The sequence below is a fragment of the Mastigoproctus giganteus genome, chromosome 14 (genome assembly GCF_048544385.1).
Source record: "Mastigoproctus giganteus isolate SK-2022 chromosome 14, ASM4854438v1, whole genome shotgun sequence".
In the NCBI taxonomy this organism is placed as follows: domain Eukaryota; kingdom Metazoa; phylum Arthropoda; class Arachnida; order Uropygi; family Thelyphonidae; genus Mastigoproctus; species Mastigoproctus giganteus.
The window spans coordinates 81,156,088-81,182,803 of NC_143588.1; the positions used below are offsets into that span (position 1 = coordinate 81,156,088).

General features: G+C 36.3%; 1 protein-coding gene across 1 annotated transcript in view; it reads right to left on the reverse strand.

Annotated features, from left to right (window-relative positions):
- Positions 1-1,797: 1,797 nt before the first annotated feature.
- The window catches only part of Ctl1 (choline transporter-like protein 1), a 159,467-nt gene continuing 134,548 nt past the window's right edge, over positions 1,798-26,716 (reverse strand). The window contains exons 15-17 of the mRNA XM_090388702.1: positions 16,621-16,713; positions 11,832-11,921; positions 1,798-1,934 (exon numbers count right to left, since the gene is read on the reverse strand). Coding sequence (XP_090244828.1) covers positions 1,860-1,934; positions 11,832-11,921; positions 16,621-16,713 — 258 coding nt within the window. The 3' untranslated portion in view covers positions 1,798-1,859. The remainder of the gene's footprint in view (positions 1,935-11,831; positions 11,922-16,620; positions 16,714-26,716) is intronic.

The window sequence follows — 26,716 nt, forward strand, 5'->3', positions numbered from 1 at the left end:
CTGAAAATTCTTGTCAATCAACTAATGTGGTGATTAGCTAGAAAAATGCATGGGCAAATCTCTCCAGTGCTAATTCCCTTTATTATTATTTGGTGTACATAATTTTTTTTTCTTTTTTTGTGGCTCTGAAATCCAATGAGAAGCACTGAAATAAGGAAGGAGGGAAATTAAGGTATTATCTTAAAACATTTACATTAATCTCTATCACTCCTGCTCCCAAAACAATACTCTGGGTTGAGTGTTTTAGAAATAGTACCAAAACAACTAATGCCATGAGGTGTTGGTACATCATGTCTGTAAGTTATGTATATTCTATGATAAATGTCTGTTTTGTGGGATGGAGAACTAGTCTCTAAAAATAAATAAACATGATCTTTATTGTAAGGTGTGAAGGTACTCACTTTACAAAACCCTTCACAGCACTAAGCCAGGGGTTGAAACCATGCAATCCTCACCTAAGACAGACTAACTTGGACATGGTGTGTAAAAAGCCCATAAAAGTTCCTTTTATCCCGAAGAAGGAAACACAAGCTTTTAAATACAAATTGTGTGGAAGAACAAGAGCTGCAGCAGTATGCTAGCTGTGATCATATGCTTTGCTAGCTACATAAGTTTCTTATATTATTTCAACACAGGTAAATAATTTTAAGTTAATCTATGTAAAACTTGAATTGACCTTCATTTAAGGTGCAAGAAACTTGTCCCTTACAAATTAAATATTCTTTTCACTTATTCTTTCTCCGTATGACAACTGACAAGTTTTTCACTGTTTTTTGAAAAACAGTTGATCTAGAACTGTAAAGGACAGAACCATTTATTTGTTTAATTTTATGGTAGTATCTCACATTTTACTGTATGTCTGATAGTAGAATCATAATTATGCTTACTTTGGTAAATGGCATGACTGTTTCAATAATGTGGGTGGGAGGGAAGAGAAGCCGATTACAATCAGAACACCCACTATTTTGGATACTTAGCAGAGCATGTGTTTTTCTTTACAAGTAAAAAATGCAAGGAAGACCTAATTTGCCAGATTAAATACTCAGGGAAAGTGTTTGTAATCAATTAAGGCCTGCTAATTTAAAGGATACTTTTCCATTGATAAGCATCTTCAACTAGCACAATGTTGCTGAATGCTTGTAAATTGTACTGGAAATAGGCCTTTGACACTATTACACTTATCACTTTTCAACGTAAAATATGTGCAAGCTTCTGTGACAAACTGAAGTCTTTACATATTTATCCTTGTAGTGATTAATGTAATTAACTAAACAGAATGTACATTATCTGGAAGAAGGCAACAAAAAGTAAATTTTAAAGTCTCTAGCTGAAAAAATTCTTTCATATTACTTTCTGACAATGAATATAAAAGATATTTTCCTTTGTGGAAAAATGAATCCTTCCACTACCCATGCAATACCTTGTGACTAACTTTTTTATTTTTTTCAGTGATATTCTCATGGAATAATAACTAAATTGCTTTAACATATCTTACAAACAGCCTTTATGATAACTGTTAAACAATGAATTTGAGACATCTAGTGACTAGTAAATATACTAGTGAAAACATTCTTTTTATCATAAATTTAAAACTTAACATGTGCATTACTTATGATACAATACTTTAACTTACAGAGTTATGTAATATATTGATATTTTGGTGTATAACAGAAATAATGAACATCATAAATACTTAAAAAATATATATGCTAATATCTTTACAGCTACCACCTCTTTAAATCAACAGCTACAACAAATAAACAAAGTAACAATACTTATCAAACAATAAAAGTTAAATTTTTGGCAGGAATATTTTAAGGAATGTGCAAGGCACAAGGTGGAATTTGGGGTTTTTAGTTTCAAACATCTTCAGATTTGCTATCTGCATGTGTATTTAATGCCTCCATATAAGTTCCTTCTTCATTGTAACGGTTCTGAAAGTAAAAGTCTTTTTTCAATATCAAGAAAATTTTAATTTATAAACTAAAGTTTTTATAAAACTAAGTAGTAAGCTGGGCCATACTTATAAATAGGCACATGAGGTGCTAGCTTCGGGCCTCACGATAGAGGGGCCTCTGTAATAGGAAGCCCTGATCTAGTGGTAGGCAAAAGTGGGCTTTTTTTAAAACCCACTTGTGCCTACCATGTTTACATTGTAAACAGAGACAGGTGAAATTTACTGAAAGTGTGGATGACTCATTTCTCCAAAAGAACAGATTAATTTACAGAATAAAGGAAAATCACTCTCTCTCCTAATTCTCTAATACAGTGTAACAGTAGAACACAGGCTGACCTGCGTCGGGAATATGCCTTAATCTTTTCCGCTGCCTATGAACACAAGAAAGCAATGACCAGTGTGACTTCTCGGTATAGTATGTGGGAGAGACAGTTGTAAATGTATTATGAACAATAAATTGCAGATTGTCAATCCTTATAGCTCTTAATTTGTGTAGCTCTATTTGCCTAAAGGCCAGAGGTGTGAACAATTTGTACCCAGCCTCTCTCAAAATCCGTTCGTTATATGGAAATTTTATTTTTCGCTCTGCAGAAACTATTTTAATTGGACAACCCATGGATTTGAGAATCTGTAAAAGATGAGACCTGAAAACTGTAACATTTAGTTTAATTGTTGATGTCCAAAGTTAAAGTGTGATACATAGGAGTGCACATACTGAAGTAAATATAGATACATATCTATCTCTCTGAAAGTAGTGTTGTAGTTTAATAAATTTTGATTCTGCTGTAACAGAAAATTTAGATATCAAATCTATGTAATATTTCATTATCTATTGTAACTGTGGCATACATTTCCTTTATTGAAAGCTTTTTGTTTTCTCAATCTTAAAATATGAATTGATTCAAGTGTTAATTCTTTTATATTGAATTAGGGGCTCACGTTTGGTGAGTATGGGCTTGGCACATCCAAGGTCCTGAGATGGATATCATCATTCTTCTCTCTCTCTTGGTGATTCCCTTCTATATCTCTCTCTCTCTCTCTCTCTCTCTCTCTCAGGGTAACTCAAATTATTTTTAGTTGGTGCAGCATAAGCCTCAGACTTCCTTGCACTATATGGCTAGTAATAATAATAGTTATATTACTTTTAAGCTGTTACTATAATCTCATTTGAATTAAAAATCTGAAATTGTCAATAAACAACAAATTAAATGAAGCAGCAATTAAAACTGTGATATATTAATATTTAAAAAAACATTAATCATAACAGCAGGAATGCCAAAGAGGAAAATGTTTCAAATATTGAGTATATGTACAATATTAATGATGGATTTAGATCTACATTTCTGAATGTCGAAACAATTCTGAAAATATTTCTCACAATGCCTGTGACAAATGCAAGTGGGGAAAGGTCATTTTCTGTTCTCAAACGAGTAAAAAACTATTTGAGGAATAATTTAATTCAAGATAAAATGAGTAATTTGTCATTGTTATTTATTGACTCTGAACTAGGAAACAGCATTAATTACAATGATATAATAAATATTTTTGCCAAGGCAAAGCCAAGGAAAAAATATTTATGCACATAATAGGACATAATAGAGCTTACAGAGACGTGGTGCCACGCAGAAATTGGGGATGATGAGTTTCAGTATGGCTTGTATAATGTATTTAGGAAGGAGAAGGTAGATAGAAGGGGTGGTGGGGTAATGCTTCTTATCAGAAGCAGCCTGAGTGCGACAATAGCTTTCCCAGATTCAGACGTCTCGCATGCTAGAATAGAATCTGTATGGTGTGAGATAGTTGGAAACAAAGGTATAATACGAGTAGGAGTAATCTACAGACAAGGTGATTGCGAAGATTATGACAAAAGCCTCTACATGCAAATGGAATGGGCAAGTAAGCGTCAATGTCTTATTATGGGTGATTTCAATTTGCCTCCAATTGATTGGAGAAAATGGGAAGGAAACTCGACATGGGGAACAAAATTTTTAAATCAACTTGATGACTGTTATTTGTATCAACATGTCAGGGAAAGTACTAGAGAAAAGAATATCCTAGATCTCATGTGATCATGAAGTTCGATAATGGATGATGATGAGAGAGGTAGCAGCAGTAAAAGGCAAAGGAATGGATTTTAATTTCAGAAAAGGAAATTACAATGCCTTAAGGTACTACATGGCCTCTATATTACTGGGTAGATATCGCACAGAGAATGAATACATTTGAACTGTGGTATGCTTTTAAAACATTAATCACAGATGCCTTGAATGCGTATTTACCATTAAAAAAATACTCCAAGAGGAGGGTTCCAAGTTGGATGAATAGTGAAGTTGCCACATTACTTGAGCAGAAAAAGGTGGCATGGAAAGGTTACAGAGCAATAAAAAGTACTAAAGCCTATAACAGCTACAAGATGATCTGTAACAGAAAAGGTTTGACAGGCAAAGGCAGTTTATGAGAAATCACTAGCAAACAGGGCAAAGAGGGGGGGGGGATAAGGAATTCTTTACATATATAAATGCCAAGAAGAGCAGGACAAACCAGATCGGACCTTTACATAAGGGAAAGGGGATAGTATTAAATACACCAGTTGCGATTGCAGATGAACTCAACAGTTATTTTGCATCGATATTTACAAATGAAAAACCTTTTGTGGCAATGGGAAATTGTAAGAGCGAAGTTGAAAAATATGTAATTAATGATACTGAAATTTTGCAAGATTATTTAATGAAAAAACTTTCAAGCCTACAGGCCAGTAAGGCTCCTGGATTTGATGGAATATACCCTATAATCTTAAGGGAGGCGGCAAGTGAGTGCATTGAACCATTGAGGCTAATTATGCGAGCATCACTAGATTCTGGGGAGATTCCCTTGGATTGGAAAAGTGCCAATGTATCTCCCATACATAAGGGTGGCTTTAAGAGTGAAGTGGGAAATTATCAACCTGTCAGTCTGACTTCAGTGGTAGGGAAAATCATGGAGGCAATGATCAAGGGTGGAATTCAGGATCATTTGGATCGAATTGAAATTCTCAAGGATACTCAGCATGGTTTTGTAAAGGGAAAATCATGTTTAACAAATCTAGTTCGCTATTTTGAAAGGGTCACTCATGAGCTGGATTTAGGGAATAATTTTGACATTGTTTATTTAGATTTCAGCAAAGCTTTTGACTCAGTCCCACATGAGCGGTTGCTTTATAAGTTGGAACAGGTTGGAATCACTGGGAAAATCCTTAGATGGATAGCAGGATGGCTTCAGGGCAGGAGGCAGAGGGTTGTGATAAATGGCTGTTCCTCAGATTGGGTTGATGTAAGAAGTGGAGTTCCCCAAGGATCAGTATTAGGACCACTGTTGTTTTTAATTTTCATAAATGACATCGATGAAGGGATAGAGGGTGTGATGTCTAAATTTGCAGATGATGTTAAAATTGGTAGAGTAGTTAATGATCACTGTCAAGCTGAGCTTCTTCAGAGAGACCTAGATAGACTTCAGGAATGGTCAGAAAAATGGCAGCTAGGCTTTAATCCAACAAAGTGTAAGGTATTACACCTGGGAAACAGTAATCCCAAAATAACTTATTCACTTGGTGGAGTTTAACTAAATCCAGTACTGGAGGAAAGGGACTTGGGTGTTACGATACGGTCAGACATGAAATTCTCTGAGCATTGTAAACAGGTTGCAAGGAAGGCCCATGGTGTCCTATCGAACTTTTGCAAGTAGAGATAGGGACGTGATAATCCCATTATATAAGGCTTTTGTTAGACCACACTTGGAATACTGTGTTCAAGTATGGAGACCGCACCTAAAGAAAGACATCGAGCTTCTTGAAAGGGTGCAAAGACGGGTAACTCGCCTGGTGAGATCGGCAAAAGGGTGTCCTTATGAAGAAATACTTCGAATATGTGGGTTGCAGAGTTTGGAAACTAGACACCTTAGAGGAGATTTGATTGAGGTGTTTAAGGCTCTGAGAGGCATCAGTAAAATGAATGAGGATGAAATTTTCAAGATTATAAATGATGCTAGAACTAGGGGACATAAATTCAAGTTATGGGGGAAATGTTTAGATTGGACTGCAGGAAGTTTTATTTTAGCCAGCGAGTTATAAATTACTGGAATAAGTTGCCTACGTGGGTAGTAGAGGCTGACAGTTTGGGGAAATTCAAAGGTCATCTGGATAGCACCTTCGGGTCAGGGAAGCGCATAGGATGATAGGTTTAATTTCCTTTTCTATTATTAATTATTATTATTATTTATTTATTTATTATTATTTTTTTTTATCATTGGTTTATTCGTTTTTTTTTTTTTTTTTGGCTGGTGCAGCATAAGCCATAGGCTTTCTTGCACCATGTGGCCATTACTAATACTAATTTGTATGAACTCTCATAATTTAGCTATTGAATTGCTGTTTTATAATGCACCTGCTATTATTTACTGCTAACAAACAAGATGTGGATGTTTTTATAATATTTTTGTAATGCAATTTTTGATATTATTTGATATATATGGAAGTTATTTTTTTTTTTTGAACTGGTATCCTAAAAGGGGGGAGCCCGCAAGAGCTTAGCACCTTGCGGGGCCCCGAGAAGTGTAAGTACGGCCCTGGTAGCAAGAATGTATTGTATTTTAGGAAGGACATAAATCTGTTGGAAAGGGTGCAAAGAAGAATAGCAAGAATTCTTTCTTGTAAAGAATAGATCCTTTGCAAGAAAGGCTCTGGTTCTATTAATTGCAGAGGCTGGAAACTAGGCATCTGCATAGACACTACCTTTTTCAAAGTGGTGTCCATGGAGATGACACCACCTCTTCCACACTGGGTGGTTGAAGAATAGATGTGTGGAAATTTGCCTCCTTTGGCCAGAGAGTAATTGATCATTGGAATAAACTTCCATCTAGCATTGTGAAAATGGGAAGTCTGGATAAATTTAAAGGAATGGACAAATTATTAGAATGAACAGGGAAGTGAAGCTGGTAAAAGTTTTTTTTTTTTTTTAGCTGATTCTGTATAACATTGCTTCCTTGCATCATTTTGCCAATGCTAATACTATCATTAGAATTTCTTGATGGAATAATATTAAGATGTTCTGTAACATTTTGGAATCTTGGTAAACTATTTAAAAATCTTGTGATGCTTTTTTGGGAACAACATTGGTACTGAAGTAATGTATATGACTATTAGTATGCACATTATGGAATTGAATCTTTATACTGCCACAAAACATGCATGGCTATTTTATCAGTCATTGCTATGAAAATGTAAACCCAAATCAAATTAGAAAAAGAAACTTTTTATTGTTATGTTTTGAAGTTCTATACATTGCAGAGATATGAATAAATTTAAAAGTAAATACTTCCCAAGAATACACTAGACCACTGTTTGAGGCATATTCAACTCACAACTACATCTGTAAATGGACTTTTGCATTGAAAAACTTCCCTTAAATATTACCCCATCTCATCAGTGGTGTAGGATAGCCTAGATTTTTTCCCCTTGCATAAAGAGTCTTTACTTTCAAATTGCTTATATAAATTGTAAACTGATTGACACTGCAGTAGATCCTTTCTTTAGTATTTATGAAAATTATGTTGCACATTAGTCACTGAATTTGTTATAAATAAACTTTGTAACATACTCTTCACAGGCTGATTGGCTAGGTGTCAAAATTTGTGTTACAAAATAAAGCAGCTGATCATTTTAAATTGTTGGTGAAAGTTATATTGGTATTCATCTTATTTCTTAATTGCTAATTTCTACTAGATGATCATCACATAAGAGGATAATAATGCCCAAAATTTTCACATTATTGCTTTTTTTTTTTTGTGGGGAGCTGCATATTTGTTAAAAACATAGAATCTCATGCTAAACGCAACACAAAACATACAATGAACTGGACTTGAATACCGATAACTGGAAAAAATATATATGTACATAAAAATGAAAGACCCTCACTTTCAATAAATTTGCTAATTTCTAACTACTGTATATACTATATGCCAGAAAATCAGAAATTGTTTAATTCTGTATAACACAAACTACTTGTAGAAGCTAAGAAAGTTCTGGTTTACTGTTTCATTAAATATCTGATGTTCTACTTGCAATCTGACTATCACCTTATAATAAGGAATTTCCTACTGAAACCACTGGAATACATCTCTAAATGAGCTTCTGGACATTCAGGTGACATGTTCAAGCCACTCTTATTCATGCATTATATTGGAAACAAAAACATCTCTTTCTGTATTTAAACAGAGCGAAATGGCATATTCTATCAAGTAGATTATGAGTATTGTTACACTGTGAGTGGGGAGATGTCTGGAGGACAGACTACAGGAACATAATGAAGTAATAGGGCAAGCTCTGTGTGACCATTCTGCAGTCACAGCACATTACTAGGAGGAGTTGCATCATTTTGTTTCCCAATTATATTCAGATTCTTGGGAAGGAACATAGATGGCATTTGAGTATTAGCCATATGGCGCAATGAAGCTCTGGGCTTTTACTGCACCAGCCAAAAAAATAAATTAATTAAAAAATAATAAATAAATAATGAAATAAAATAAAATACCTACTTGACTCCCTCCTTAAAAAGTGTCTGTCCAGATGACTTTTGAATTTCCCCAAGCTGTCAGCCTCAACCACCCATGGAGGTAACTTATCCTAGTAATTAATAACTCATTGGCTAAAAGAAAACTTCCTACAATCCAGTCACAAATTTCATAAATGGTCAAAAGGAATGCTAAGGTCCTGGGATGAAAAAAAAACAACACTGGTCAAAGCTGCAAGTTCTATTCCCCATGATGCTGAATAGATCTTTAGGGCTTGAGATCATTGTCCTATAGGCGCCTCCGTAGCCAGGTGGGCAGGAGCAGCAGTGCGTAGCACACGCTTCTTGATCAGACCGGGGTTCGAGCCCGTGACTACCAAATATGGAGGATGCAGAAAGGTCAGGGAATGACCACCGCATATCCACGGAGCAATATGGCCTTAGTTGCTAATGCTCCTAAAACCCAAAATAACAACAACAACATTGTCCTATAGGTTCATTGACCTCAGGGTTCAGTGCTGGGTCCATTGTTGTTTTCTGTATTTATAAATGATATTGATGATGGTATATCAGGCTTAACGTCCAAGTTTGCAGATGATACGAAGGTTGGCAGGTCTGTTAAGGACACTAATGACAGTACACTACTTCAACAGGATCTAGAAAAGTTGAGCAGATGGGCTGAGAGATGACAAATGAAGTTTAACATTGACAAATGTAAAGTACTACATATGGGAAGCAGTAACCCCAGAGTAACGTATCAACTCTGTGGTACTACACTGACAGTGGTAGAGAATGAAAAGGACCTGGGTGTAATTGTGCAGGCAGATATGAAGTTTTCTGAGCAGTGCAGACAGTCTGCAAGAGTAGCACATGGTGTCTTGTCAATGATATACAGGAATGTTTCTAGCAGGGATAAGGAGGTGATTATCCCCTTGTATAAGGCAACGGTCAAGCCTCACATTGAATACTGTATACAGGTCTGGAGGCCTCATTTTAAGAAGGATGTAGAGCTGTTGGAATGAGTACAGAGAAGGGCAGCAAGATTAGTGAGTGGAACGAAGGGTTGCTCTTATGAAGAAAGGCTTAAGTTTTGCAGATTACAGTGTCTGGAGACTAGGCACCTGCGAGGTGATCTGATTGAGGTGTATAAAGCCTTGAATGGTTTGAGCATGCTCAATGCTGATGGGATTCTTCCTCTTGCTCAGAATGATCACCTGAAAGGGCATAAATTCAAATTGAGGAAAGACAATTGTAGGATAGATGTGCAGAAGTTTGCCTTTAGCCAGCGGGTAGTTGATTGGTGGAACAGACTTCCATCTTTTGTTGTGGAAGTTGATAGCCTAAATAAATTTAAGGCTGAGCTGGCAGGCAGATATGGAACAGGTATTTGGAACGAACGTTTTTTTTTTTTTTTTTTTTTTTTGGCTGATGCTGCATAAGCTTGCTTTCTTGCATCATATGTCTCTACTAATGCTAATGCTATTTTAATAAACCACTAGGCAGTCACATAAGTTCATTGGGATTTTCTGGGGCATGCTTGAATTAAGATTTTTTTTTTTTTTTTGGTAGTTGTTGGCACATCGGCTTCTGTGGCCATAATGCACCTCCCAAGATTTTTGCAGTACTTTGATCCAAGCCCGAGGCGGGATTCGAACCCGCGACCTTTGGGTTGCCAGGCAGGCACTTTACCCACCTGGCTAGCCCGGTCGGCTAAGATTTTGTAGCATCCAAACCATTTCCAGAACTTAGGCAGCATTCAAACCATTTCCAGAACTTAGGCAGCATTCAAACCATTCCCAGAACTTAGGCAGCATTCAAACCATTCCCGGAACTTAGGCAGCATTCAAACCATTCCAGATAACTCAGAATATTAAAGCCCAGACCAACGTAACTGTAGTTACTGCAGACCTCAATATAACACTGGAAATCGTGTCGAGGATTGAACTATTTTCTGGGATAAAAAACCCCACTGTAACACTCATAACATGGCCAGTGTAACACTCATAGGATTGAATTAGTATTTTCCAGGGAAAACAACTTCTCCCCCCAATGTAACATAATATATTTAATTTGTTTTTCTTATTTCAAAAACATTACTACTAAAGTAACAATATCAGGAAAAAATATTTTAGAGTACTTTACATATCCTTTTAATTTTCAATTTTTCCTGAAAGCAAAGAATGAATACCGGCACCTATTTTTTTTTACAAAAAAAGCACTGTGTATATCACAAGGGGATAGAAACTACTTTGAATGGGATTGCTTATAAAAATGTATGTGCCCTAATTGTTTATTAGAAAAACAAGTCTTAGAAAATCTTGATAGGACTAGGACCTCATATCTCAATAATATACTGCCTGAACAATAGACGGGACAAGGTAGTGATGATTATAGCATCTAGTTCCCCCCCCCCCCAGAAATCCCAGGTCATAAGGACCTAATACCAAGTGACTTTGTTTTGTGGGACTATATAAAGGATGCTGCATTTGTGTCACCACTACCAATGGACATTGTGAACTGAGACACAGGATCACAAAGGCCAATATCTGCTGTATGACTTTTGGGGCTCGTATTAAGTGCCAATAGGATTCACAGGAAACTTTCTGTGATTTGCTGTCCATCGATGTATTTTACAATAATAGTAAATACCAATTTTCATTTAATGATTTTTGAAAATGCTTCTTTTTTTGAATAACCTTCCTGTTTTGCAGTTCTACTTTCATTTTTAAAGAATCCTGAAAAAATTACAAACATCATAAGCAAAGAAATGTTGGCTCATTTCACAAAAAAAATCATGCAACCAAATAAAAATTTATTGCAATCAGGATAGCTGATTTTATAAAGAACACCTCTGCATTTAAATGAAAAAAATTACCTCGTTATCTAGTTTTACCCATACTCCAGATAGTACCACACTTTATTTATTTTTTTGCTTATTTGTAACTGATTATTTTTATACTTTGAAAGTGGCAGGATATTCTGTCTGGTTATAATTTTAGAATGTGTTCACTTATCAATACTTTGCCTTTCATCAAATAACTGGACAGAACATCAGATCAGATAATGTTAGGCACTTATAATATAATTGCATTTGATTTATGAAAAGTACGATTCTTGTACTTTTGTAGTCCATGGATGAAAAAGTTCTACTTTATTTTTATTTTGAAAGGCCAAAATAGTATTAACTATTTTGTAATTTCAAAGTGAATTCAGTTAGTCAAAAAGTAATTCATTTAATTACTATTATACTACCTTATTAACGGAGATTAAAAATTGCATTATGCTACTGTTCTTATCACATTAATTCACATGAACAAAAGTAATATACTTACCAATAAAGATGGGGAAGCAAAGTAATTATGTGACTCAGCATTTCTTTCCAAATCCTCACAAAGACATAGAACTATAGTGTCCATCACCATCTATGAAATTGTAAGAATACTGCAATTTATTGTAATATTATTTATTTATTTTTTTACTACAATATTATTTTATCATATATTTTACAAAAAAAAAATGAACTCCATATATTATGTGAGTTAATATAATTTTGATAAAGATAGGTCTATTCTATGTATTACATAAAAAGCAAAGAAGTATTTGTAGCATGTAGGTTAAATGCACACCTAAAAGGATAAATCCACACCACAAGATAACCCATAGAATGCACTTATCCTGCATCTCACATACACAAAAGTAGCAGCATAGAATCAAACTGAGTTTGAAACCAGTAAAAATTTGAGAGGAGGAGTATATTAAGCTCACTATTCATCCTGATACTTGATATAATAAAGGAAGAATGAAAGGATTACAGCTGGGGTATTTGAAAATGAAATCCATACAATTTAAAGAAAGGAATCCTCACATGTTCAAAGCTGCAACCAAACGTGAAAATTGTAGCTGAAAATGTAAAGAAACATGAGAAAGTCAAAAAGGTATCTTGAAGCATTCATAAATCATGAAAGAAATGGGGGGGGGGGGTTTAATATGCCAAGACCAAAGAATTAGGGAAGTATGGTCGTAAAATAAAGCAATTCTTTTCAAGAGTTTCCTTCACTTACCTCATTATTACTTCAGTCTGTAAGTTCTATTTACTTTTCTTATTCTGAAAGTTTTCATTCTGAAAGTTCTAGTTTTCAATTAATTCCTTTATTAATTACCTTTTTTTTCTTTATTTTTTACCAATGGAGCTTTCAGTTCCATAGATTAAAATTTGTTATAAACAGCTAATTTTGTCTTTTGGATAATTTCTTATTAGTGACAAATGAATTTGTTTAACTGGCTTTCCAATAATACCCACTTTACTTATTTTATTGTTTATTTCTATGCTAATTTTCCATATCACTAAAGATTGTTCCTAGGTATATATTTGTTCCTTTTTTTTATTATTTAGTTTTTATTTAATTGGTTCCTTTTTTAATTATTTAGTCTATACAAAATTTCTATCTCTTTCAAACAACTTTCAAAACTGTTGTTTTTTATCTGTTTCATGCCAAATTCCCCATACCATATATCGAATTTATTTATATTCTTGAAATTGTGAAAACTATTTAACACAAAAATATCATCACATATAATAATGATCCAATTTTTATATTTCCCACTCTAAACTGTCATTAATTTACATGTATTTATGAAATGGTCCAAAAAAAATTACAAAAAGTAGATAAGATGTAGTCCTTCCTCACTCCAAACTTTAAACTATTTTCTCTTGCTTCCTTCAATCCTTACTGAAAATTTAGCATTTTTATACAAACTTTTTATTCTCCTAAAAAGGGTAATCTTTAATGTCAAATTTATTCTAAATATGCAAGTACACATTTTTAGTCATATGCATTTTCCAAGGTCAACAAATTCTAAATACCGTTTTTTTCTTATGTTCCCATGGCTTTTTATAATTTTCCTTAAGGAAATGTTTGATTATGGAATCTCGTTTAGCCTAAAATCTGACTGTTTCTTACCCAACATTAAATTCAACAATACTTTTTCTAATCCTCTTCTCTAAGGTACTTGCACAAAATTTACCCAGTACACTAAGGGAAAATTTCCTCTGTAACTTCCACATATTTAGCTTTATTCATCTTTCGTAGTTAACTTTATATATTATTCATGGAATAATATGTAAGGTTAACTATAAAGATGAATTTATACAAATAAAGATGGAATTATATAAATAAATTGCAAGACATGGAAATGTGATTTCTAAATCTCAATAAATTTGACTTAGAAAAAAAATCACAAGAAAAGCTCAACTAGATGATTTGGGCATAAACAGATCATGGAAGCTTAGCTAAGCAGGTGTATATGATAATTAAACAGGGAAAACCAGGAGAAGCAGGAAGATGGAACATACAAAAATGGAAGTCAGAAGAGGACTGACATGGAAGAGAGTTAAGACTGCCACAAGAAAGAGAAATGAGAAAGTCATTGGGAAAATTGCAAAAACTAGCAATACTTTTGTGGATTTATTGGATGACTGTTTTCTACAGAAACATGTTCGAGAGACAAATAGAGGGAGTAATACTCTTGATTTGATTATCAGCAGTATTTATTCATGCATTAAGAATTTGCAGATAAAAGAACCACTAGGTGGCAGTGATCACATGTACTGATGTGGGAATTACTTAAGATGTAACTACCATCAAGACTAAAGGGAAAGGCTTTTGCTTTCATAAAGGTGACGACAGGGGTCTCAGACAGTTTTTAAATCCTGTACAGTGGGATCAACTGATGATGTTACCAATGTTGAATTCTATATGGGAAGCCTTCAGGAACTTAATTTTGGAGGCTACTAGGCTTTTCATTCCAAACGTCCATGCCTAAATGGATGCCAGATGAACTAATGAGGCTTGTGGCAGAGATAAACTAGTCAATAAACAAGTCACTAAGGAGGTTAGGCAGGCGAAGGCAGATTACGAGAAATCCTTGGCAAAGGATGCAAAGAAAAACAGCAAAGAATTCTTTACTTATGTTAACTCTAGAAGGAAAGGGATGAATCAGATTGGACCACTTAACATATATGGGTTGACTACTGATGATCATGCTCAGGCAGCTGATAAACTGAAAGAGTATTTTGCATCTACATTCACATATGAGGAGTTATTCAATGAGGGAAGTGCCAGAAGTTTATCAAACTCTAACAGGGAGCTAAGTGATTTTGTAATAACTGAGAGAAAAGGAGGAGAAACTGTTGAAGTTAAACATAAAAAAGGCACCTGGGGTGGACAGGATCTATCCAGTTATATTAAAGGAGGCAGCAAAGGAGGTAAGCAAACCCTTAGCCATAATTATAAGAGCTTCCTTGGACTCAGGGGAGGTCCCCATGGACTAGAGGTGTGCAAATATATCACCAATTCACGAAGGGAGTTCAAAAGATGACACAGGTAACTATAGACCTGTTAGTTTAACTTGTGTTCCGGTGGAAAATAATGGAATCACTGGTTAAAGAAGCATTGCGGGATCATCTAGACAAGACTGCAGTAATAGTTAAGACACAGCATGGGTTTGTTAAAGGGAGGTCTTGTCTGACCAATTTGATTGGATACTATGATGTGGTCACAAAGGAACTGAATGCTAAAAATAATTTTGATATCATATACTTGGATTTCAGGAAAGCTTTTGATACTGTTGCACATGGAAGACTGCTGTACAAGTTGGAGGGGTATGGCATTAAGGATAAGTTGCTACAATGGATAAAGAGATGGTTGAGTGAGAGACGACAAAGTGGTAATCAATGGACTGCTCTTCGTGGACAAATGTTATTAGTGGAGTTCCCCAGGATTCGGTGTTGGGCCCATTGTTGTTTTGTATATTTATCAATGATACTGATGAAGGTATATCAGGTTTAATGTCCAAGTTTGCAGATGATACAAAGGTTGGCAGGGTTAGTAAAGACAGTATGCTACTCCAACTGGATCTAGATAAGTTGGGCAAATGGGCTGAAAAGTGGCAACTGAAGTTTAACATTGACAAATGCAAAGTACTGCATATGGGTAGCAACAACCCAAGAGAAACGTACCAACTGTGTGGTACTACACTCAGTGAAGTGGAAAGTGAAAAAGACCTGTTTGTTGTTTCGTTTTTAGGAGCATTAGCAACTAAGGCTATATCACTCCGGGAATATGCGGTGGTCATTCCCTGACCTTTCCGCATCCTCCATATTTGTGGTGACGGGCTCGAACCCCGGTCTAATCAAGAAGCGTGTGCTACGCACTGTTGCTCCTTCCCACCTGGCTAGGGAGGCGCCTGAAAAAGACCTGGGGGTAATTGTGCAGTCAAATATGAAGTTCACTGAGCAGTGCAGAGGGACTGCCAGGGTAGGTCATGGAGTCTTGTCAATGATATATAGGAATTTTGCTAGCAGGGACAGGGAGGTGATTATCCTGTTATAAAAGGCAATTGTCAGGCCACACCTAGAGTACTGTGTACAGGTCTGGAGGCCTCATTTTAGGAAGGATGTAGAGTTGCTAGAATGAGTACAAAGAAGTACAACAAGATTGGTGAGGGGAACAAAGGGGTGCTCTTACCAAGAAAGGCTTAAGTTCTGCAAATTGCAGCACCTGGAGAGTAGGCACCTGTGAGGTGATCTGATTGAGGTGTATAAGGCCTTGAATGGGTTGAGCAAGCTGAATGGTGATGGGATTCTTCCTCTTGCTCGGATTAAGAACCTGAGGGGCATGGATTCAAACTGAGGAAAGACAGTTGTAGAAGAGATGTGTGGAAATTTGCCTTTAGCCAGAGGATAGTTAATTGGTGGAACAGACTTCCATTTTCTGTTGTGGAAGTTGACAGCCTAAATAAATTTATGGCTGAGCTGGACAGGCATTTGGAACTTTTAAAAATTTAAACAAATACATTTTTGACATAGGGGGCTGTTGAAATAATTCATTGCACAGAATTTTTCACCCGACACTATTCTGTTTAAATGAAATTTACAAACCATTATTAATAAGGGAAGTGACCAGAACCCTGAAATATTTTAATTACAGTGAATTTTCTTTAAAATAGCATTTGTTGTAATGGAATTTTACTGTATACAATGTATAATCTATATGAATATCATATAAATGTTGCATATATTTATTTATAAGTTCAAGTACTCACAAAAGAAATTTTACCTACCTCATATGCAGAAATAATGCAATGTGAAATGAATATAGAAACTAATGTTCCAAAAAATGCAGGGACTGCATAAAAATGTAACTGGGAATTATACTGAAAAAATAATAAATAATAATAATAAATATTAATAATAAATTTAATTATGCATAAATTTACTTGCAACAAAGGTTATAAAAGACTTTTAAAACAGGTTTGAATCAACAGTAGTTGTTCATTATGAGGTGTGGCTATTAAATAATGAGACTGCACACACAGCCACTATACAACAAGCACCTGTGAAACAAATGCACAGCAGTTGACCTTGAACCTTTCCCTAGTTGTCTAGGGAAAGTTGTCAAGTCACATTCCAACATGCTCATTCACTTTGCAGTGAGACAGATTTCATTACCTTGTGTTTTTGCAGTTTTGTGGAAAAATGACAGACAAAAGAATCGAACAATGAATCAACCTCAAATTTTTAACAAAACTAAAGGAAACACCAACTGAAAGTTGAGTTATTATGTCAAGTTTATGGAGAAAATACTATATTAAGAGCTCACATGTTTGAATGGCATAAAAGATTTTTTGAAGGAAGAGAGAATGTGGAAGACTGTGAACAACCAGGTTGTCCAGTATCTATGAAAACTGATAAAAATGTGGACTAGGTAAGGACATCAACTAGAAGTGATCATCATTTAAGCATTAGAATGGCTGCATCAGAAATCAATATGGGCAAAGAAACATTTTGACAAACTTTAACTGAAAATTTTGGCAGGCAAAAAGTGTGCTCAGATGGTGCCAAAAATTTTGAAAAAAAAAAGAATTTGCGAAGATGTTTTGAAAAAAACTGAAGAGCCAGACATTCTGAGTAAAGAAATTACTTGCGATGAACGTTGGCTGTTCCAGTGCAACCCAGAAACTAAAAGATAGTCAATGCAATGGAAGACAAAACAATCTCTGAGACAAAAAAAAAAAAAAAAATAATAATTAATTAAAAAAGCCAGAATGTCAAAATCAAAAATGAAAACTATGCTTTTGTTTTCATTGATATAAAAAAAAAAAAATTATTTTGGTTGAATATGTCCCACTAAATTGGACTGTCAATCAAGTATACTACACATTGGAGTTCTGACAAGGCTGCTGAAAAATAATTTGATGCTGGAGCATTATTTGAAAAATAATGCTCCAGCACATGACATACTCTGTTCACCAACTGCTGGCCAAAAAACAAATTCCTGTATGAGCATGCACCCTACTCACTAGACCTATCCCCTTGTTACTTTTTTTCTCTACCTTAAACTGAAAAGTGCACTGAGGGAACCCCATTTTCAGTTAATTGAAAACATTCAGAAAAAAATTACCAAAGTGTTAAAGGGGCTTATGGAAGATGACTTCCAGAAATGTTTCAGTGCTTGCAAGAAATGTTGTGTGCAAGACCAAAGCAATTATTTTGAAGGGAATAACTTCTATGAAATATTTCATTATTATTTTGTTACAAGTCTTGTTATTTAATAGCCATACCTTGTATAATACAAATTTTAGGAAACATTTTTTATATTTTTGGAGGTGAGGTTATAATAAAATTAATAATTTCCAGATATTGACTGGAACTTGTGGATTGGTCACTCGCACTCTAGCAAGGCTTTTGTGCATTTATTCAATGATTGTTTTCTACAGCAGCATGTAAGAGAGACAACAAAAGGAAGTAACTCTCTTGATCTGATTATCAGCAGTGATCATAGTGTACTGATGTGCGATTTACTTAAAGTGTAACTACCATCAGGGGTAAAGGGAAGGGTTTTTGTTTTCGTAAAAGTGACTACAGTGATCTCAGGCAGTTTTTGAAGCCTATACAGTTGGATCAAATGATGATGTTAAAAACAGTGAATTCTAAATGGCAGGCCTTCAGGGAATTAATCTTGGAAGCAACTAGGCTTTTCATACCATCTAAGAAATACTGTTCAAGATTTAGGCCTAAATGGATGTCAGATGAACTAAAGAGGCTCATAGCAGAGAAGAAAAATGCGTAGAATGCATATAAATGAAGAAGTCTACGGCAGATATAAGCTAGCCTGTAATCAAGTCACAAAGGAGGTTAGGCAAGCAAATGCTGTGTCTGAGCTATAACTGAAGTCTTGTCTAGATGATCCTGCAGTGCTTCTTTAACCAGTGCCTCCATTAATTTTCCAGGAACAGAAGTTAAACTAAGAAGTCTATAATTACTCGTGTCACCCTTTGATCCTCCTTTGTGAATTGGGGTCACATTTGCACATCTCCAGTCCATGGGTACCTCCCCTGAGTCCAAGGAAGCTCTCATAATTATGGCTAAGGGTTTGCTTACTTCCTTTGCTGCCTCCTTTAATATAACTGGATAGATCCCATCCATCCCGGGTGCCTTTTTTATGTTTATCTTCAACAATTTCTCCTCCACTTTCCTCTCAGTTATTACAAAATCACCTAGCTTTGCCAAATCACCTTTGCCAAAGATTTCTCATAATCTGCCTTTGCCTGCCTAATCTCCTTTGTGACTTGGTTACAGACCAGTTTATATCAATCATAGGCTTCCATGTCACCCATTAATTTATATGTATCCCATGCATTTTTCTTCTCTGCCACATGTCTCATTGGTTCATCTGACAACCATTTAGGCCTATACCTTGAACAATATTTCTTAGTTGGCATGTAAAGCCTAGTAGCTTCCAAGATTAATTCTTGGAATGCCTCCCATTTTGAATTTTCTGTTGGTAACATTATCAGTTGGTCCCACTGTATAGAATTTAATAGTCTCAGACCACCGTGGTTACCTTTACAAAAGCAAAAACCCTTCCCTTTACCCCTGATGGTAGTTACCTCTTTGAGTAAATCCCACTTCAGCACATGTGATCACTGCCACCTAGTGGTTCCTTTTTCTGCAGAATCTTAATGCATGAAGAATTACTACTGATAATCAGATCAAGAGTATTACTCCCTCTAGTTGCCTTCTAAACATGCTGATGTAGAAAACAATCATCCAATAAATCCACAAAAGCCTTGCTAGTGTGTGACTGACCAACCCACAAATTCCAGTCATTTTCTGGGAAATTAAAATCCCCCATTATAAGACTCTCTGATTTACTGGCCCACTTTATTTCCCTGTAAAGGCCTATAACATACTCCTCTCAATTTTGATCTCCCAGTATTTATGTCACACAAAACTGACTCAACATTGCACTGTCCAGCGATGTCGACTGGCTGCACTTCTTTGGATTTTATGTGTTTCTTAACTAATAGAATAACCCCTCCTCCCTTCCTATCCTGTTTATCCTTCCTGTACACATTGTACTCCCCAAATTCTAGTTCTGCATTTCTTATATCTGTGACACCATGTCCCTGATATTCGAACACTATCTGCCTTTGATGTTTTGACCAACACCTCAAATTCATAAAATTTATTTACCAAACACCTAGCATTGGTGTATACGCAAATATACATGCACCTGTTCCTATTCTTAGCTACCCTAACACAACCCATGTTTACTTGTACCGCAAAGACTCCCAGCAGTCTCTGAAATACCCTGCATCTTGTTTTCCATACTGCAATAATTAAAGACCAACACCAGCCAGGAATTCTAAATTTTACTATAAAAATAAAATATACAGAATATAATGAAATACTGTGATACACTATCGGAAGACTAAAATATTACAATAAAATAAACTACGATAAAACGTTAAAAATGTAGTTAGCAAATAAGCAATAAAACCTGAAGCTTTCGGAGACTGCTGTCTCCTTCTTTTATCGCTTTTAATCCAGTTTATTTTAGATAATTTTATTGCTAACTACATTTTTAACGTTTTATCGTAGTTTATTTTATTGTAATATTTTAGTCTTCCGATAGTGTATCACAGTATTTCATTATATTCTGTATATTTTATTTTTATAGTAAAATTTTTAATTCCTGGCTGGTGTTGGTCTTTAATTATTGCAGTATGGAATTTCCCAGCCCCATAGGCCTGTTTGAAGATATCTTGTTTTCCAGGCTGCTGCTCATTCCATTAGAAGCAGTGCAAGAATCACTTTCACCTCTGCCAGAGGCTACTGTTAATCTATTAGTCCGTGTATCCCCCCCCCCCAAGCTAGCAGTTTTCCGACCCACCTAACACTGCCTCGATAGCATCAGCAAATATTCTTGCACCATTTCTATTTAAGTGTATCTCATCCCCGTAGAAGCAGTCTCTCCAGTTAACAAAATTCCTATATTGATAGTAAACATTAGGGTTGCTAATGATAGTAAAGACAATATGCTACTGAAAGAGGATCTAGAAAAGTTAGGATGATGGACTGATAAGTGGCAACTGAAGTTTAATATTGACAAATGCAAAGTACTGCATATGGGTAGCAGTAAACCAAGAGAAATGTACCAACTGTGTGGTACTACACTCAGGGAAGTGGAGAGTGAAAAGACCTGGGGGTAATTGTGTAGTCAGATATGAAGTTCGCTGAACGGTACAGACGGGCTGCCAGAGCAGGTCATGGAGTTTTGTCAATGATATATAGGAATTTTGCTAGCAGGGATAAGGAGGTGATTATCCCTTTGTACAAGGCAATTGTCAGGACACACCTTGAGTACTGCATACAGGGTCTGAAGGCTTAATTTTAGGAAGGATGTAGAGTTGCTAGAATGAGTACAGAGAAGGGCAACAAGTTTGGTGAGAGGTTTGTTAGTTTGTTATTTGGTTTTTAGGAGCATTAGCAACTAAGGCCATATTGCTCCAGGAATATGCGGAGGTCATTCCCTGACCTTTCCGCATTCTCCGTATTTGGTGGTGACGGGCTCGAACCCCGGTCTAATCAAGAAGCGTGTGCTACGCACTGCTGCTCCTTCCTACCTGGCTACGGAGGCGCAGATTGGTGAGAGGAAAAAGGGGTTGTCTTACCAGGAGAGGCTTAAATTCTGTCGGTTGTACCATCTGGAAACTAGGCACCTGCGAGGGGTGATCTAATTGAGGTGTACAAGGTCTTGAATGGTGTGAGCAGGCTCAATTCTGATGGAATACTTCCACTTGCTGAGATTAAGAACCTGAGGGGGCATACACTGATAAACCAACAAATTATGACCACCTACCTAATATGATGTCGGTACACCATGTGCAGCCAAAACAGCTCGTACCTGGTGAGGCATGGCTGCTACAAGATTACTAAATGTGTCTTGTGGTATCTGGTACCAACACGTAACCAGCAGATCGGAGTTGCTGTTCCAGCACAAACCACAGATGCTCAATGGGATTGATGTCTGGGGAATTTGGAGGCCAGGGCAATACCTGGAAGTCTTCCTCATGTTCCGCGAACCAGTCTCGAACCATCCGGGGTGTGGCATGGCGCATTATCCTGCTGAAAGACAGCACTGTTAGAGGGGAAAGATCGTTGGGATGAAAGGGCGTACCTGGTTAGCAATGATGTTTGGGTAGGTGGTAGACATCAGAGTGCCTGGCACATGGATGACTGGATCCAAGGTATCCCACCCAGAAGAACATCGCCCAAAGCATGAAACCATCACCACTGGCTTGTTTTCGTCCCATGGTGCATCCAGGCTCCATCGCTTCCCTAGGTAAATGAAGCAAACGTACCCAGCCATCCACATGGTGCAACAGAAAATGTGACTCATCGGACCAGACGACCTTCTTCCAATCACTCAAGGTCCAGTTTCGATGCTCGTGTGCCCATTGTAGGTGCTGTTGCCGGTGAACCATGGTAGCATGGGCACTCAGAGCAGCCTGCGGCTATGCAGCCCCATTTTCAGCAGGGTTCAATGTACTGTGTTGTGATACATTACTCCCGTTATCAGCATTCCAATTACCGGCGAGTTGCACCACAGTCACTCTTCTGTTGCCACATACCATCCAGGAGAGCCTTCGCTCACCTCAAGCATCGATGAGCCATGCCGTCCAACACCTCCCCGGCGGTTTGTGGGTTTTCCCTCCTCAGATCACTTTTGGTAAGTACTAACCACGGTTGACTATGAGCACTCCACCAGCTGTGCCATTTTAGATATGCTCTGACCCAGTCATCTGGCCATTACAATTTGGCCTTTGTCAAACTCGCGTAAGTCCGCTGCCTTTCCCATCTGAAAAACAAGAGTAATACTGATTAACAGGGCTCAGTATCAGGTGTTTTCATAACGTGTCCTGACCCGCATACGTGCCATAGTTCACCTGCAGTTGCTTTGATTTGCATAATGACTCGCTGGTCATAATGTTTTGGCTCATCAGTGTAGATTCAAATTGAGGAAAGACAGTTGTAGAACAGATGTGCAGAAGTTTGCCTTTAGCCAGCAGGTAGTTGATTGCTGGAACAGACTTCCATCTGTTGTTGTGGAAGTTGATAGCTTAAATAAATTTAAGGTTGAACTAGACAGACATTTGGAGTGACTGGATGGGTGAAATGGGAAGGGTTGTTTTTTTTTTTTTTTTTTTTGGCTGATGCTCTATATGCTTGTTTTCTTGCATCATATGCCTCAACTAATGCTAATGTTGTATTGTTTTAATCCTCTGTTATCTATTAATTTAATCTTCTGTATACCAAGAGGGTCACCAACCTCCTTCCCCATTTTAAATTCTGCACTTTTTTATTTTTTGTGGAACAATGATTGATCCCACAATTATCCATGTATTTGCTAATGGATCTGCTAACCAGTCCCTGTGGAAACCTACTGTTCACAAGAGTTGTAGAGATGAATTTAAATTCTTCGTCTAATTTTTTTTGTCACACACCTAACTGCTCTTCATGTTTATGGTTTTTATAGTGCCTTTCCTATGTTCACTGAGTAATTTGAATTATAATTAATTAACCGCCAAGTCTTAAACTACCTAGACTCCTTCTGTCTGATCAATGATTGCCAGTATGGATTCTGTCAGTGTCGATCCACTGGTGATATTTTGGCTTATGTTACACATTTATGGACAAATTCAATGGAAAAGTTCAGTGAAACACAAGCAGTTGCTCTTGACATCTCAAAGGCTTTCGATCGTGTTTGGCATAAAGGTCTTCTGAACAAACTTCCATCTTATGGTTTGCCAACTGTTTTTAGTAATTGGTTATCCAGTTTTCTCTCTGACTGGTCACTGAGGGTGATGGTAGACTCCTCTGTCTTCTAACTTCTCCACTAATGCTGGTGTCCTCCTAGGTTCAGTTCTTTCCCCTTTCCCCAACTTTTTTCCTCTTTTATATTAATGACCTTCTATTGACCGGAAATCCTATCCATAGTTTTGCCGATGATAGTACACATTGCATTCCACTTTCCATTTTGAGAAACCTTGTCCTGCTCAATCAGCTTCAACTTCTCGAAAATCTTCTGCCAATTCCTTAAATGCCGATCTTCAGGTAATTCTCCAGTGGGGCAAAGACAACTTAGTTGATTTCAATCCTTCTAAAACTCAGTCCCGTCTTATATCTTTCAAAAAGGATTCTTCTACTCCTAAGCTTATCTTTGGTGACACTCTGATTTCTAGGCAAGATCATATATTTCTATCGGGGATTACCTTGACTTCTAATCTCTCTTGGCATAAGCACGTTACAAATACTGCTTCCTCTGCTTCTAAAAAACTTGGTTTTCTCTTTCACTCTTGGCATTACTTTTCTTCCAAACAGCTGTTCACTCTGTACAAATTGCAAATCCGCCCTACCATGGAATATTGTTCCCACATCTGCGGTAGTGCCCCCAAAACCTTTCTCAAGGCTTCTAGATTCCATTCAGAAGAGGGCAGACTCTCTTCACTCTCTGTCTCATAGATGTTCTGTTTCTGCTGCATGCCTTTTCTTCCGATATTTCCACGGGTACTGTTCTTCTGAATTGGCTTCTATAATTCCTGCCCTCTTTTTCAAAACAGTCCGAACACGTGCCGCCACCAGCCAACATCCATCTACTGTCCAACTTCAAACTCACAGAACAAACTTTTCATCTTCCTCGTTTATTTATTCAACTGCTGGTTTCTGGAACAACCTTCCTTCACATGTATTTCTTGAAAATTACAGTCTACAGAAGTTAAAGTCTAATGTCAACAAATATATTTTTTTTTTCTTCTCAACCTCCAACCCAAGCACGGTACTAAGTACTATAGATTCTAATACCTCTTGTGTTTGGGGTTCTCATAAAAAAAAAAAAAAAAAAAAAAAAAAAGAATTGCTCTGAGTACATCTTTTTCTGAGTGCAAATTGACTCTCTATTAGTATTAGTTATACAGTGAAAGGAAGACACATAGGTTTTTTTCTGCTCAATTAAAAAAAATAACTAAATAAAAATAATAATAAAAATAAAATATAAATATATAAAAAAAGAAAATAAACAACCTATGTGTTTTACTCTTCATACAGGTAATTATCCAGCTGATTCCCCAAGCTGTCAGCTTCAAGTACCCACAGAGGAAACCTATTTCAGTAATTCTCAACTTGATGACTAAAAGAAAAGGGGGGGAAAAGAGACTTCTGTCTCCTCTTTCAAAATACCCAAAAATAATAATTCTCTCCCCAGTCCCATTTTGAATGTTGTGGTAGTTTCATGTCTACTATTCATATATATATAAAAACTGCACTAATTTCTGGCCGAAAAACAAATTCCTGTATGAACATGCACCCTACTCACCAGAGTAGGGTGCATGTTCATACAGGAATTTGTTTTTCTCTGTAAGTAGGGTGCATGTTCTCTGTATGAACATGCACCCTACTCACCAGAGTAGGGTGCATGTTCATACAGGGATTTGTTTATGTACACAGAGAGAACTGATGAGACTAGACCAAAGGCCTCCTCAAAATCTTCCATAAGTGGGGAGAAAGGTTCCCCATGCTTAACCCATACTGCTTATATACATTTTCCCTTCAAATTTAAAATACCCAGGTTCTAAAGCCAATTGTAATAACTTAATTATCATGGTACTGTATCAGACAAAATTCTATTCATTTACAGTATTCTAAATTCCTATCATATGATCTCTACAGCATCCCTTGCCAGAATTTTAAAACATTTCTTGCACATCTTTACTCCCCATCCTTAACAGAGTCATTATTAATATTTTACTGATTGATTACATGGCTAATGAAACCAAATGAATTTTTAAGTGGTTATTTTTTAACAGATTTAAAGTATTGTCTAACCATTTTGCTGCAAGCTGTATTTACTGCTAACAGTGGGCCTAACACAGTTATCTTCTTTATGAATTTTTTCATTTCCAAATAGACTAGGTGCTTCATTGTTAGTAGGTTATAATAAATTTGTTAAGTTCTTTTATTATAATTCTTTTGTCTAATAAATATTTTGTAGCCTTCATAATTTCTCTCTTTCTCTATTAGCAGTTAGCTTTTTACTGCACCTAATGGGATTATTTAACTTATCTATGTAATCTACTTTATTTAATTTCACTGTTGTATTACCTTTATCTCCTTTGATTATCATTCCTATGTGATTTCAGATTTTTTAAAGATTTTTGTTCATTACTAGTTAGCTTTGGTTTATAAAAGCTACTATGACTATTTTTTAGAGCTGCTCTAGTATTCAAATTAAGCTTGGCTTTGGCCTTTGAAGAATAGCAAGGTCAAGCTTTTCTCAATCACTACTATGTACTGTAATTTATTAATAGTAAGTGATTCAGAGTAATACTAAAATTTAACCCTAATGCTAAAGCATTTTTTCATGAGTAGTAAAGCTGCCTACCCCCAGACTAACCAAAGAATAAATAAATAAATAAATAAATAGATAAATTTATATTAATTCTCAAGATGGCTGAGGGAAGAAAAGTTTACAAATTCATTGTGATTGCATATGTACTGAATTAAGTATTAAAGGCAAACATTTTTTCAGCACCACAGTTCACAATGGACTGGGCATGTTTCGTGGCAGCTTTCATGCTTGAACTCTCAACCTTGTTATTTGTGGTGGTGCATGCTAATCACTGGACCACATCATTGAGTGTTTCTGAAGCATTTATTTCTTTATCCTGTCCGGGTATATCCTATGCCTTTTTAGCCAAGTCTCCTTGTGTTCTTCCTGTGAAATCATCAGCAAAATTCAATGCCATTCCCAGTACTGTGTTTGATGGTCTGCCACCTCCTTTAGCGGGTATTCTGTGTAGTATGCATTGCACAGTG